General features: G+C 40.8%; 3 protein-coding genes across 6 annotated transcripts; all 3 read left to right on the top strand.

Annotated features, from left to right (window-relative positions):
- The first annotated feature begins 63 nt into the window (after nt 1–63).
- On the top strand, nt 64–3,083 carry cenpw (centromere protein W). 2 transcript variants are annotated; one of them, XM_055044228.1, is made up of 4 exons: nt 64–256; nt 346–459; nt 2,257–2,300; nt 2,502–3,083. In XM_055044228.1, exons 1-3 carry the CDS (start codon nt 170–172, stop codon nt 2,281–2,283), a joined length of 228 nt encoding a protein of 75 aa, XP_054900203.1. In that variant the 5' UTR covers nt 64–169; the 3' UTR covers nt 2,284–2,300; nt 2,502–3,083. The 2 variants fall into 2 exon arrangements, with proteins under 2 accessions (XP_054900203.1, XP_054900202.1); XM_055044227.1 differs by having other exon boundaries at nt 2,257–3,083.
- Nucleotides 3,084–6,145: 3,062 nt separating this feature from the next.
- Nucleotides 6,146–9,383, top strand: LOC129368991 (R-spondin-3-like). The gene is made up of 5 exons (XM_055044225.1): nt 6,146–6,524; nt 6,899–7,090; nt 8,241–8,381; nt 8,464–8,610; nt 8,698–9,383. The coding sequence occupies exons 1-5, from the start codon at nt 6,419–6,421 to the stop codon at nt 8,892–8,894; spliced, it is 783 nt and encodes a 260-aa protein (XP_054900200.1). The 5' UTR covers nt 6,146–6,418; the 3' UTR covers nt 8,895–9,383.
- A 458-nt stretch (nt 9,384–9,841) lies between these two features.
- On the top strand, nt 9,842–13,582 carry LOC129368988 (E3 ubiquitin-protein ligase rnf146-like). Of its 3 annotated transcripts, none has more exons than XM_055044217.1 (3): nt 9,842–10,024; nt 10,926–10,984; nt 11,074–13,582. In XM_055044217.1, exon 3 carries the CDS (start codon nt 11,075–11,077, stop codon nt 12,143–12,145), a length of 1,071 nt encoding a protein of 356 aa, XP_054900192.1. In that variant the 5' UTR covers nt 9,842–10,024; nt 10,926–10,984; nt 11,074; the 3' UTR covers nt 12,146–13,582. The 3 variants fall into 3 exon arrangements, with proteins under 3 accessions (XP_054900192.1, XP_054900190.1, XP_054900191.1); XM_055044215.1 differs by having other exon boundaries at nt 10,926–10,988; XM_055044216.1 differs by lacking the exon at nt 9,842–10,024 and adding an exon at nt 10,411–10,497 and having other exon boundaries at nt 10,926–10,988.
- The last annotated feature ends 978 nt before the right edge of the window (nt 13,583–14,560 follow it).

The following is a 14,560-nucleotide window of genomic DNA, read 5'->3' as shown; positions in this document are numbered from 1 at the left end:
CATCGCTTTGGTCGACGTGACTGTTGAAAACCGGTAGGAGGCGCGGCCACGTTGAAAGGCACACAAAAAACACGAAGAACCAATTGCACCGGAAGTCGGAGAAGCGGGAGATTGGAAAACGTAAACAGAGTAAACAACCTTGTGAGTTGCAGCCGGAGCATCCACAAAAATGCTGAAAAAGCCGCCGAAGCTGAAGAGCACCATAAGGTCCAAAGCAAAGAGGAACGTGAACATCGCAGCGGGCTCGGAGGCGATGGTAGGCGGTGCACCATGCTCGCTTACTGCGAGGCGACCGCTAAGTGCTTGCTACTTAAAACAGTTGCTTTGTTTTCCGTCTGCACTCAGCTTGAACTCCTGACACTTCTGTTCCTGAGCAGCCTGGCTGAGGAGGCGAAGGCCAAGGCGTTTGAGGAGAAATCTGCAACAATCAGAGCTCACCATGTCAAAGCAGTGGCTAAGGTCAGCGCCGTCTGCGTACCTCTTGAAACCAGGATTACATGAAGGCCAGCTGGGTTTATTTAGATTTGCATGGCTGTACGGTTGCCCAGAAACAACAAGTACATCATAGCAAGTGATCTTTCTCTCTTTCTAAAGACGATTTAAACCTTCAGTATGAGACCGCTTTTCAGTAGGATTGTGTGTGTTTTTTGACTACAAAAGCACACCCTAAGTAAGTATGAAAACGTGTAATCGCATCAGGGTTAGTTTTGTGTTCATCAGATTTTGGGTATACCTGAATTAATGACTCATAGCGTCAATAATGTATTCCAAGAGAGAAGCGGTGAATAGATTAAATTCACAGTGGTTCATTTTTAAAAACGTAGCATTTTAAAATGTAAAGAAAAAAAAGGTTTAAAAGGCATTTTAAAATGTAGCTTAAGAATTACGACTTAATTGCTATTTGGCCGAGGCTGTTTTTGCATGAATTACTGCTTCAATGCAGCGTGGCATGGACCTGATCAGCCTGTGCCTCTGCTGATGTTTTAAGAAAGTCTAGGTTTTCCTCTTTTTTATTTTTTTATAATTCTCAGTAGACTCTCGATTGTGTCAAGACTTGGTGTACTGGTACACCAAGTCCTGGTGCCAATTTTTGTAACCCTATTCAGACCTGTGTTTGGTAGCTCCTGAAGCAAAGATTCCAGCCACTTTGACCCTCTCTCAAAATGATTAGGGATGTTTTCCTTAGCTAAACCTTTTCCTTCCATTCAGCTTTCCATAAAATTTACACATTAAGCCGGACATAGAAAGCCCAACAGAATAAATCTTCATAGAGGCAAATAAGGTGATGAACAAAGACATCTGGACTCAATTATCAGGCACCTTCTAAAGCAGTACCATAATATTTTTGCATTATAAATCCTTTTTGTCGTTCTTGTGTAGTTTTTGAATTTCCTAGAAGACTCTTCGTCGTCATCCTTTCACTGCATTTTTATTTGTTATGTCAGGATGGGCGGTATGAATGAAAAATCCTGTCACAATATTTCCCAGTATTTATTCAGAAACAAATACCCAATTTCACTATAATCTTGTTTTACTTCAACTCATTATTGCATACAGTTTGGGGCCTCAGAGACACAAATATTGATTGCTCTTTAAATTCTAATGGTAATAAAAAAAAGTTGATGCCCTAATTTACTATGACAGTTACATTAATCCTGCAGGCTTATAATTCAACCATACACAATAATAATAACTGTTATACAGAGTCAGGATGTGGAAGCTCTCGCTGGAATGTAATGGTGAAAATATTCCAATGTGGTATGATTTTGTTCAGACTAAATATTAATAAATATAAATAAGACCCTAATGTCTATAAACCAGTCAGATGCCCTTTTATTTAAATCTGACATCAGCAGGACAAGAAAAACAATAAAATAAAGAAAAATACATATACTTATATTTTTCTGTTCATTAAATTCTTTCAAATTGAAACCTTGTCTTTCTGGTCTGTAACCAAAAAAACTATCAACATGTTCTTTGATGCACTTTGTTAAAACTGCAGTAGCAATTACATAAAGGTTAGGAAGATACGCTTTAATACATACATAATGAAAATTTTGTAGTTCTTTAAATGGTCAATTTTTGCTTAATTCAGTTCCTGAACTGAAACAGTTTGCATTATTGTCCTGTGACTAAAAAGCCAATGTCTTCACATTAATGCTTAAACTGTGCTTCAAATGCAACTTTTCAAAACATTACTCAAGTATTTTGTGTTGATTCTGTGAGATTGACCTGATTGTTTTTCTTTCTTTGCAGAAAGTGTTAAGAAAGGCAAGAGGATAAAGAAGATGAGGATTATGGTGATGAACTTCTTCATTAATGTCTTTTAATGCTTTTATTTTTTGAAAATTCTTTTGTTAAAATGTTTTTTTTTTTGTTTGTTTGTTTTTGTTTTTTTCCCCCATTCAATCTGTCGTTGTTAGTGATTTTTTTTTTATTATTCTTTTAACTTGTATTCTGGCTCTCAGTTGAGTTTTTTTCTCGCTCTCTTTTTCTCACAGCTATAATCCAGATGATTCCAGACTAATTTCATAATATCTGAGCTTATTTATGACATGAAACAGGCGTGTATTTAGGGGCTTCTTCACAGCGCGTTAGTGCTCGACATCCGCTCGGCTCTCGTCTCGCTCCCCGCTCATCCGTCATGGTTTCTGTCTTCAGCTGCACGCTTCACGGCCCCCTTCGAATTCCTCGCTTCGTCACGGCACACAGAATATCTGCACCGTCAGATGATATCCTGCTAATTCCTTATCACCACTGAGTTCATTCACAACACTTTGACTTTGAAAGGTCAAAGTAAAGGCAAATCTTTTCAGTGTGCTTGATTTATGAAAGAAATAACAGGTTTTTCTTTTCCTAATTTTTTTTTTTATTTATGGATCATTTTGCAAACGCAGCATGTTCTGTTAAAGTGATTGTGTCAAACATTCATGTGTTCATGTTTTGTAGGACCCTCTTGTCATTTCAGCTGTGATGTTATATGATACATCAACACAAAATAGTGTTGTTGTTTTTTTGTGAAGTGGAAAGAAAATTCAAAATGTTTTTGTTTTATTTTCAAATAAATAAGAATCTGTTCTCCATTTGTGTTCACCTTTATTTGTCTCCACCAGATTTACACATTTAGACACTGGATTGTTTTTTTTGTTTTTTTGATCATTCTTTGCAAAATATCTCAAGCTCAGTCACAGTGGACGGAGAGCAAGTTTGGCTTAGAAATGGACTTTGATTAGGCCATTCTTGCACATAAATACGCTTTAATTCTATTGTAGCTCCAGCTGGATGTTTAGGGTTGTTGTCCTGCTGGAAGGTGAACTTGCATCCCACAGTCAGTCAAATTCAAAGATACTTTAATTACCCTAACGGGAAATGAAATGTCATCACTCAAATCATCCAAGAGTCGCTGTGGATGGTAGCGTTGCCGGTTGCAAGGATCTCCAGTTGCAATAGAAGAGTCAAAATTCTGAAGAGGCCTCTGACTGAAGACTTGCTCATGACTGGCAGCAGCTCAATATCTGGGCAGTAGAGATGGTAATTCAAGGAAGCTCTGCTGATCCGCCTCATTTGCTTTTGCTGCTCTTTAAATGAATATCCTTGTCGATGATGATTGATGGAAGTGTTGGGTTTGAACACCCTCCTTTTCTCTCTGCTGTTTTCATCTCTGCCGGTGTTAGGACTCAGTTCAGATATCATTTGAGCTTCTGAGATGCTAATCAGCTGCTACCAGTTGTGCATCCAGTTACATATTCTGAAACTTGTTAGCTCTATCCATCTTTTCATGCTCTCTGACCATTTTTCCTGCTACTGTAAGAAGAAAATTGTCCATCTGATCCACTCCCGCTTTGTTTCTCTTGACAGTGTGATCATGCAGATGAGAATTGTTGGTTTTCTGACACGCAGGGAAAATTTTGGTCTCAAAATTAATATTCGACTCAAATATGTGTTAGGTGGACAGCCACGTACGGTTGGCGTCACTGATGTTTCATGTGGCGATATCAGAAAGGGATGAATACAAATGTAAGGAAAACTCTTCAGATTTTAATTTGCTAAAAACAAAGCTTGCAAAAGATTTTCTTTCACATTCACAATTGTGCATCACTTTAGTTCGGGAGGTTAAGGTGTATGAATGCTTCTTCAAGGATCTATGTAATTCTCCTCTTCCTGTCACTTATTTGGGCCTCGGTGAAGACATTCCTTGCCTTTATGTCCTTTTTTGTTTGTTTTTTTCATTCTAAAATCTGATCTGGCACCCCTGGGAGCATTGGCTTCTCATGTTTATCTCCCTGCTCAGATTTGGGGAGCTGTAACTTGGTCGCCTGAGCCCTCCACATGTCTCTCAGGAGCAGATCTGACTTACTGCTCACTCAGTGATTCACATATTTTTATACTGGAGCCTCAGATAACACATCTGCACATGTTTTCAAAACCCAAATGTAACTGTTTTGACTTCTTTTACTTGGACGCGTGTTGGCTGCAAGGTAATTTGTAAAAAAAAAAAAAAAAAAAAAAGGTTTTTAAGGGGGGTGTTTTAGAAACTCAAATTCAACATATGTGCTTCACAGAGATGGTCAATATATCTATGCAGTTTTGCTCCCTGCTGGTTGATGGATGATGTTTCTCTGCAGCAGCTGGCTGGAGATGCAGAGGCTCCTCTCATGTGTCATTTTATTGTCCTCTATTCATGCTTTGCTTTCGCTCCTAGAAGAAAATTGGGCTTTCATTATATATGTGTTTGTTCTTGTGTATTAAAGCTGAAGCCAAACTAAAATGACGCCTTGTCCAGCTCCTCTCTTTAGATTCCTTCTCTTAAATCATTTTTTCCAACATGAATCCTCTCTGGAATGAAGTCCCTCTGCAAATTTCTGGCTGTTTCCTCCTGTGACATTTTTCCAGACAGACTCAGAAGTAAAAAAAAAAAAAAAAAAAAAAACTTCACGTTTCTTAACAAGGAACACATGCTTTGTCCGCTTTGCTTAAACTCTATCGCATGAAATCAATCTCGGAGCGAACGGACGAGGGCTTACGGGGGGAAAAAGTACGCTTTTATCTCCACATTTGGCCTCGCAGCCAGAAGATGACGGGATGTGAATTGACAGGGTCTGAAAAGATTACGGGAGAAATGTGAAATAAGTAGTAAAAGGCATTCCCAGACCTCTTTATGGTTGTGAGTAACTGTTTTGGGGAATGCAGAACATCCCAGAGTTCCCAAAACAACTGATAATACACGCTGGGAAGGCAAACAAAAACTCTGATTGTCCTCCAGCTTTTTTTTTCTCGTCTTTTTAGCAAAGGTCCTCTATGACGCTTGCACATCTCTAAATTTGCTTTCTCATTGAGAGGTAGTCAAATCATCCAGCGAAGTTTTGGTTCCCATTTTCGGAACCAGCCTCTCAATGGAAAACACACAGCTGATGGCTGCTGGTAGCCTTGAACAGAAAAGGTACGGTCGCATATTTCTTCTATATGTGGTTTCAGTCGGCCTGGTCGTGACTGGCGGAGGAAAAAGTGAGTTTTAGATGACAGGAAACACAAGGTTGTTTTTATGAACTCATTTCTGGTTCCCTCCAGAACTCACCAGCAACTTTAGACAGACTTTATATTCTAATTCTGTAACATGTCATGAGGTGAGTTTTGCTTAAAAGTAAAATGTTGCAGTTTAGGTTAAATGTGCAAGAAGCGGGTTTTCCTGCAGCCAAGTGGGCTACGACAAGCAACCATGCAGCGACACCGAGAAATTTCTAGAAACCTTCTGCAGCACGTGTGCAGAGTCGTGAAAGTTTTGTGCAGTGCCTTTTATTTATTTTATTTTTTTTCGAGCATCTACTTTACTTCCATAAACTATATTTTTTCGTTGTTATTTTTCTAGACTTACCACAGATGCCTTCATCTGATTCTTGGTCCAAACAACCAAGATAATTTACAGTTGAAGAGAGGGAAAGGGGGTGGAGATGCACTTTAAAGGTGGGAAAAAACAAAATAAACTAAACCAGAAAGGGAATCTGACTTCAGAAAGAGCTGGGGGAAAGTTCCTGTCTGTGCACCGATCCAGAGCAACAGACGCCGTAGATGTGACAATGGATTAGAAGGAGGGATGAGGAAAAAAGGAAAGGAGGGTGGGAGTGTGAACATGTGCAGGAAGAAAAAAAAAGAGCTTACCCAAACCTTGCATTTGTTGGAGGCTTGACTATCTTGTGATGGCTCCTCTTCTCCTGTCCGCTTTCTCCACGCCGTCCTGCCAGCTCGCGTAAACTCATGGAACGCACGCTGTGCTTTTTTTTGGAGAAAACGTTTCTACACTTCACTGCTGCAGTATTTACATGGACCCAACTGAAGGAATACCATGGAGCCCTACATCGACTCATTCAAAAACGTCCCTGCTAGATTTTGGGTGTGACGTGACGCCTTTCTGCATGACTGGATGAACTTAAGGAGAAGGAAAATGCAAATACCAGCGTTAATCTGGATGCTGCAGCTCCTGAACGTTGCAAAAGGCCCGGACAGCACGAGCGTTGTGAGATTTAAACGTGAGTCTGGAGTTTCTGAAAAACCAACTGCGAGTTGTTGTGAACTCTCCTGCTAGGGGACAGAGAGCGCACAAGGGGGTACATATGGAGACGATAAGCGTGGACTCTTCAGCTTTCAGCGAAGGATGTGGTCATAGATTTCCATTTGATTTACTCCCATGCAGGCAGAGAATTTATAGCTCAGATCACAACTCGTAAAAGCAAGTAGCCTGGAATATTTGCATGCCGCAAAACAGGGTCTGTTGAACGGAGTGTGTAATCTGAACCTTAAATAAATTTTTATTTATTTATTTTTTCCAATGCAGCTCATTCCAAGAGCTCTCATGCGTGCAGGATGAATTTGAATTCCTTGTTTACCTCTGAACCTGTGACAGGTAGTGATCCGGCGGGCAGCGGCTGTCAGGTAGGATGTGCAACATGCTCTCTGCTGAACGGCTGTCTGTCCTGTAAGCCTCGCTTCTTCTTCCACCTGGAGCTGGACGGCATCCAGCAGAGGGGGACGTGCATGTCCTCCTGTCCCCGTGGTCACTACGGCATGCGCTCTCCCCACATCAGCACTTGCATCAGTAGGTACCCAAAATAAACAAATAAAATGAGAGAACCTAGGTTTAATCAAAGGCTGACAAAATGATGGATTTATAAAATGATTTATATATAGTATTCTGCAAACATGTTCACACTCTACTGGCCATTTTTTATTTTTTAGTTTGTTAATTACAATTGCAAGCTTTTTTTTGTTATATTTTGATTTTATGTGAAAGAGCAATGTCACTGAGGAAGGAAATGAAACATTTTTGATGACTAAAGCTGAAAAGTGTGGCATGCTTTTACAGCGGCAATCATTTGGGGCATGTTTCTGTTATCTTTAGGGTAAGGTTAGAGCTAGTAACTAAAACCTTTGCCTGTTTTTCTTTGTATAGTAGCTGGATCTCAGTCAGATGGCCTAAAGAGCCTCTGTAAACATTAATGTGCAACCATTGCCACATATTCACAATTAGATGTGGGTCTGAACTTTAACTAGGCCATTTTAACTACTTTTTTGTTTTTATCTGAAGCCTTTTATTACATGTTTAATGTTTAGTTTTGTTGTCCTGCTGTAAGGTCAGCCTTCACCTCAGTCTCACTTGCAACCTCATACAGGTTCTCTTCTTGACTCCGTCTATCCATGCATAATTTGCAAAATAAAACAATAATCTGGTGGTGAAATTATGTTTTTATGTTGATTTGTTGGGACTTTAATGTCACTTAAAGAATTTTGCTTACATCCAATACTTTTTGTGTCAATCTACGGCAAAACTCTGAGCATGTTACCTAACTCTGGGGTATTTTTTTTGGCCTTCTGGCCAATAAAATTGTTTTATCAATTCCACAGAACCTTTAATATGATATTAACAAAATCAGTTTGCTTGGAATTATTCCTTTTTCCATTTTCTCTTTTAGGCAATCATTCAGTTGTGAAGCAGCCCCATACTACCATGTTTAACAAAGTCTTGTTAATTTTATTGGTAGAGGTTTGTGCTCTTCAAACATCTGTCAGAAATTCAACAAAATAACAAAAACATCCAATTTTCTTTTCAAAATGCATTGTTTTCTTTCCTTTTCCAATATTCTGTATTGTTCGTGCACGTGTGGGTCCACCAGCACAAGTAGCAGTATTTTGCTGATGACAGTGTGGTTGCTCTGCACTGACCGAGGTTCATTCCTTTTGGCCTGCAGAGTGCAAGGTGGATTGCGCCTCCTGCTTCAGCGAAAACTTCTGCACCCGCTGTCATCCTGGCCACTTTCTGTTCCGGGGGAAATGTGAAAGCAGCTGTCCGAACGGGCTGACCGCAAATGCTGCACTGCGAGAATGCACAGGTACAACGCTTCGTCACGGCAACATGAAAATGGCTGAAACTGGGGTCTAAGCAGTGTAATAAATTGCCCCTGTCTTTGTCAGAGTGCCCTGAAGGATGTGAGCTGTGTGTGGGGAGGAACAATTGCACGAGGTGCAGAGCAGACATGTACCTCCTCCATGGCCAGTGCAACCACACATGTCCCAAAGGCTTTGAGCCTGATGTCCAGCTCATGCAGTGCATGTCCCAAGGTGAGAGACGTTGTCCTTACCATGCTTTTTACCCCTCTCTCTCCGATGAGTGTGTTTCGGTTTCTGATTGCCCTGTGTGTCTTGAAGTTCATTGCGAAGTTGGGGAATGGACGAGTTGGAGTCAGTGCGTTCGGAAGCAGAACACGACCGTCCACAGGCGGGGAGAGGAAACACGCACGCGACAAATCCTGCATTTCCCAAGCGCCTCCGGTGACCCCTGCCCGCACGTTTCAGAGATCAGGAAATGTGCAACAAAAAAAAAGCAGAAAGGCAGGTCGGAATGAGCTGAGGAAATCACTTGTAAATTATTAAACATTCAGTCTTGTATTGCTCCTTTCCACTTTTGGGGATTTGGTAATATTTCAGAAAAATAAATGATTTTCTCTCGGAATTCACAAGAAGTGAAAAGAATTGGTTGTTCAATTAATTAATTTCATGGTTAAAATCTCACATTTAGCTGCCACCATTTCAACATACTACTTCAGAGTATGTTTTTACTCAAACCGTTCAAAGTGACTACAACTTTTTCTGGTGAATGATTCAAACAAATAATGTAGATATTGTGAAACAACAGTGTGAGGAATAAATCTTATCTTTGCACGTGAATGTTACTCAAATATGTTTACAGTCTGTAATTTGTAATCCTAGTTTTTTTTTTATAATGTACAACGTGATTACGTTTCTGTCTGCTGAAAAAGAAATGCTCTTCTTTATGTCTTTTTTTTTTCTAGAGTTGCTTGATCCTGAGTGGGTATAGTTCTGCCATTGTACATTTTGTTATATTTGTGTTGCTATTAAAATTTGCTTCTAAAGTTATAAACACATGAAACTTTTTCCCAGAAATGTTTGTCCAATCGCCTAGCCGGTTGTCTCTTTTTCTGGTCGCAGAGCTTTTAAAATGTAGGGACAGTCACATGAATTATTGTCTATGTGTGCACATGTAGAACTTCTAGAGTGCTCTACAGGTCATAAGCTATAGTGTATCTAATAAAAGGGATTTTGTAACAAAAAGAACATATTTCAAACAGAAAGGCTTAATCTTTGCACAAAGGCATGAAATATTGAAACAAACTTTACCTCTTCCTTTTGAACACTAATGCCTAAAATAAAATGTCAAATAAATCTACATTAACTTAACATAATTAAATAAACAGGAGAACAATTTGCTCAAACAATTAGGACCTAAGTGCGCAGCTGCAGTAGTGCGTGTCAATATCTGTGTGTTAGCGCCTCCTCTGGTCATTAAAGGCAGCTCAGGACCTGGGAGGGCCGCCGCCACACCTCAGGCTCTGTCAGTGCTAAAACATTGTATTTTCTTGTCGTATCTTTATACACAGCGAAAAATGACTGGCGGTTTATAAATATCTGCATCTAGACATCAGGTGAAGACGTTGTAGGAGTCTCCTGTTTTCAGGTAAGCTAGCTAAAAGCTAACCCCCTAGCCTACAGGCTAACATAACAATATTCTACTTTAGGTGAAAAGATAATATTGGTTTGGGAAATGTTTTACCTCAGCTGATCGTCTGGCAGTTACCTTACTCTCCATTAGACAGAAAAACATCCGAGGTCGCGACAGGACAGGAGAAACTATTTTGTTAGCAATTTAAGAGTTTGCTAACATTAGCTTAGCTTAAATGGCTTAGTTATCCACTGTTAAACAGCATTTTTTTAGCTTCATTTATTAGAATTTGTATTGTTTATGACAAAATACATTCTTTCGAAAATAGATCATGTTCGCTACGAGAGAATATTTTTATTTAAATCAGGTTTTTAGTAATTCCGAGATGTTAATGTGGGTTGTGTATGTATGGGCGTTACCAGAAACAAACACCTGTTTTCCCCGTGACAGCAGAGCGGCCAGAGTGTTACAAACACGTTACAAACAAGGTAAAAGATCACTAGGTTCAAGAAGTTTACAACGGGTGACATTCTGATGAAATACCCAGATGATTAATTATGTTATAAATTCTACAAGTTTTTGATTAAACATTTGATAGTGACAAAAGAACAAAACAAACAAATGCTGAAGAAGTCTGAAAAGTGATCAACAGTTTTGTACTGGTAAGATATTACCATGATCAATTAACTAGGAATCAAAATCTGTTCATTTTCATTTGGCTGTCTCAGATTAAAGCCTAAGATTTATACTTTCTCTTTTTGGAGTTACTGATCGTCAAACCGCAGATGAAGTTAAATCAGAAAAAACTGGGCATTTCAAAACTATTGTCTGCATAATGTGTACAGTTTGACATGCTCAAGAAAACTGTTCTGTGGGAGATTTTCACCCTGTGCACTGGCTGTTTGTTGTGTTTCAGGGCGAGGAGGAGGAGGACGGGGCATAGCAACAAGAGACCCCAGCTGCAGGACACGCATAGCAAGTATTTACCAAACCAGTTAAGCAGTACACAGAAAGGAACACACTTCCCACGGGGTTTAAAGTGATGGTTCTGTTTCTCTCCGCAGCATGGCCGGGTGTGGAGAAGTGAATCTGTCTGTGAACACCCCAGCTCCCTCCAAGCTTAAAGAAGATGCAGAAGACGAGTCTTGCAGTTCCACCGCCACCGCTGCTGTACCACCGGAGTGCGCCATCTGCCTGCAGACCTGCGTCCACCCTGTCCGTCTCCCCTGCTGCCATGTCTTCTGTTTTCTGTGCGTGAAAGGCGCCTCCTGGCACAGCAAGCGCTGTGCTCTCTGTCGACAGGAAATCCCAGAGGACTTCCTGGAGCGCCCGGTCCTGCTCTCCCTCGAGGAACTGAAAGCTGCGGCCGCTGGTTTACACCGCGGTGCGAGCGAGTCGCGTGGAGACTACACGTGGTACTACGAGGGGCGCAACGGCTGGTGGCAGTACGACGAGCGCACCAGCCGAGAGCTGGAGGAGGCCTTCATGAAGGGCAGGAAGAGCACCGAGATGCTGATTGCAGGGTTCCTTTACGTGGCGGATCTGGAGAATATGGTGCAGTATCGGCGGAACGAGCACGGCCGCCGGCGCAAGATGAAGAGGGACGTAGTTAATATCCCTAAGAAGGGCGTGGCAGGATTGAGACTGGACTCTGAGCCTGTCTCCGTCACCGCTTTACCAGCGGCGGTCTCTGCTACAGCAGAGCGTGTGAGCTCAGCTGATGGCTCTGACTCCGCAGGTCAGTCCCAGCCTTCATCCTTCGGGATTTTGGTTCCTCTTCCTCCTGTCAGACCTCAAACACTCCTCGGACGTCATCTCGGCAGTCCTCTGTCTCCTTCACCGTCGCCTCTGGAACAGTCTTTCTCTCAGCTGCTAATCAGCCAGCCAGAGGGCGAAGAGCTGGAAGGAGACGGCGAGCTGCAGACGTACGAGTCTGCATCAGGGAGCAGCGAGAGTGAAGAGGAGGAGGAAGACAGTGAGAGGAGAGGAGAGTCCGAGGAGCGACGGAGACGCACACTGAGGCCGCTAAGGGAGAACCAGCCAACCAGAGTTCCTCCGAGAGGCATGCCGTCCAGCTCTGGCCTCAGCCTCCGCTCGCGCAGTCCTGATGGACAGTGCACCGTTACAGAAGTGTAGCTCACCGGAGGGGTTTCCATTTCATAAGACTCGTATCAGCTCAGCAAAAAAATGTCTGAAGATGCAAATCATCTCAAAGGTCCGATTAAAAGGAGAAATACTGCTGCTTTATTGTGATAATGTGCCAAATATGATTTTTTTTGTGTCCGTCTATTTTTTACGTTGAAATAATAAGTGGATTCAATTTAGCCTGTCTGCTGAAGCTTTACAACAAAAATAATTAGCAGTAGGTAAGATAAAATTAGAAGAAACATTTAAAAGGACACAAATGACGTGTTGAAGCCTTTTCCATTACAGAAACATAAGCGGCAAGAAAAGGGCTGTTTTCTTAGACATATAAAATAACCTGATTTTATTACAGATGGATGATTCAACAGCTCCTGGACAGATGCTGGAACTCTGATGTATCCAACCCCAGTTCTGTGCTGGTGACGGCAAAAATAGATGGTTTTAATTCCTTTAATATTGAATCTTCAGGCTGCTTAATGGTTGGATGCGTTAAACTATTCAATCTTCTCTTCAAACAGCCTCTTTCTGCTTCTGTCCCCCTCCATCCTACATTTTCTTTCTTCCTTTATATCTTCCGTTGCTTTATTGTAAATGCTAAATAATCCACTAATAATTCACAGGAGTTCCAGCATATATTTATGATCTGTAAAGCAGACCCCCCGGTTTTGCTCTTGGCTCATGTAGAGACATTTATCGTTTTGGTGAGTTTAATTTTTTCTGCAATGCAAACACAAAACGTATTTTCAAGTCAAACCATGCCTCTTCTCACAAATCTTTTTAGCTCAGTGATTTTTATATTTTTTATTATTATTTTTTTTTTAGCTGATAACTTTAATCATTTTTTTGCTTTCAGTTTCTGGGTGATGAAGTGAAAATGAAGCCAAAATGTAGCAACTTGCATCTGCACTGCGGATGGTTAACAGCTTTTTTTTCTTTCACGTTGCACTTATTTTTCATTTTTAAACGTCGGTACTCAGGACGTGATCTGCTGAAACTGAAACAGGAGGTTATATAAACGTGACATGTGCGAGAGCAGAGGGAGGCTGTATTCCCTCTATTTTAGTGTCTTGTTTTAATTATCGACTGTTGGTGCCGCTGTGAACAGCGCTGGGTGCTGAAAAGCTACTGGCAGATCCACTGGAAAGTTTTTGTTTCTGTGTTCAGGAGCACACATTTGGGTTTCTATTTTTGACTGAGCACTCCTAACAGAGTCACTATCAAAGCAGCTGCACTGACATATTCTTGGATGAGTTTGGCCTGTTTACTCTCTCGCTCTGGTTCTTTTCCCTTTTCTTCCTGCTGGTTTTGGTCGTCTTTTCTCAGTTGGACTCTGTGTGTGTGTGACTGCCTTTTTTTTTCTCTTCATTTGTGTTGTGTTTCTCTAGTGATGTGTTGTGAAGCTATTAAAGTGTTAATGACTTAAAACTACATGCTGCTGAATAACTTTTTTAAGACAGTTTCAACAATGAAGCATTTATGTAAAAACAAAAGTTGCAAAAGAAATAAAAATCTGAATTGCCAGCTCAGGCTTTTTTAAGATTGGTGATTGGCCACAAAACTGCTATTAGTGCACCATTAATAACTAATGCATGCTCTAAATTAAAAAAATATATCGCGTTTAATTATTTAATTTTTAAATAAATAAAAATAACAATAGCTGTTGATGTGAAAGCAGAGCATCATTCATTGCCAAAGTCTTAAAAAAAGAAAACAAAGAACAGCTCTCGCTAGCTGAATCGGGTCCCACCACTCACCGCATAGAGCCGTTCAAAGGAATCCAGTCGCTGGTGAACGACACGCCAACACTCAGCAGCTAAGATTTGGCTTCCTCTGACCATAAAATATACCTGGTATCTTTCTTTCCACCGGTATCTGCAGCTTTTCTTTCGAATGACCAGGTTTTAAGCCAGTTTTCCATCATTATTTTTCACACAATCCTTTGGAAAGCTAACTGTAGCGTCGCACTTTGAGCTAACGTCACGGCAAATAAACGGTCGTTTACATGCAGTGTCTCGCGGACCACCAGGGGGCGCGCGCGGACCACAAGCTCACAGTTTGAGAAAGACTGCTACTGTATAGGTACAATTTCCAGATGTTTACTTGAAATGTAAAAAAAAAAAAAAAAAAAGCAGTGGCTTTATCAAGAAAATAAAATGTGGAAATATTAAAATAACATTTCAAAACAGCAAATCATAGTTTATGCACAAGTGGATCTTCCAAATGATCAGAATATGGACTAATTAGTTCTCAGGTGTTTTAAATTACACAAACGTCGATGTTTTGGGGCTACTTTGACAAAGTCCATCTAAACCTCCCGGAGACCAGGTGACCGTAAACAATTCGGTCTACAAACTGGACTCAGTTACCCCAGGAGGAATGGGCCGAAATTTCATCAAACTACTGAGA

This window comes from Poeciliopsis prolifica, unplaced genomic scaffold (genome assembly GCF_027474105.1).
Source record: "Poeciliopsis prolifica strain line A6 unplaced genomic scaffold, Auburn_PproV2 SCAFFOLD020, whole genome shotgun sequence".
NCBI lineage: Eukaryota > Metazoa > Chordata > Actinopteri > Cyprinodontiformes > Poeciliidae > Poeciliopsis > Poeciliopsis prolifica.
The sequence above is the reverse complement of the archived record's forward strand: the minus strand, read 5'-3'. Positions and strand labels throughout refer to the sequence as shown.

Excerpts from the sequence above, each read along its gene's own strand:
- cenpw (XM_055044228.1), top strand. The coding sequence starts at position 170 with ATGCTGAAAAAGCCGCCGAAGCTGAAGAGCACCATAAGGTCCAAAGCA. Across the intron at positions 257-345 it reads CAGCGGGCTCGGAGGCGATG|CTTGAACTCCTGACACTTCT; the intron begins GTAGGCGGTGCA and ends GTCTGCACTCAG. Across the intron at positions 460-2,256 it reads ATGTCAAAGCAGTGGCTAAG|AAAGTGTTAAGAAAGGCAAG; the intron begins GTCAGCGCCGTC and ends CTTTCTTTGCAG.
- LOC129368991 (XM_055044225.1), top strand. The coding sequence starts at position 6,419 with ATGAACTTAAGGAGAAGGAAAATGCAAATACCAGCGTTAATCTGGATG. Across the intron at positions 6,525-6,898 it reads GAGCGTTGTGAGATTTAAAC|GTAGTGATCCGGCGGGCAGC; the intron begins GTGAGTCTGGAG and ends AACCTGTGACAG. Across the intron at positions 7,091-8,240 it reads CCACATCAGCACTTGCATCA|AGTGCAAGGTGGATTGCGCC; the intron begins GTAGGTACCCAA and ends TTTGGCCTGCAG.
- LOC129368988 (XM_055044217.1), top strand. The coding sequence starts at position 11,075 with ATGGCCGGGTGTGGAGAAGTGAATCTGTCTGTGAACACCCCAGCTCCC.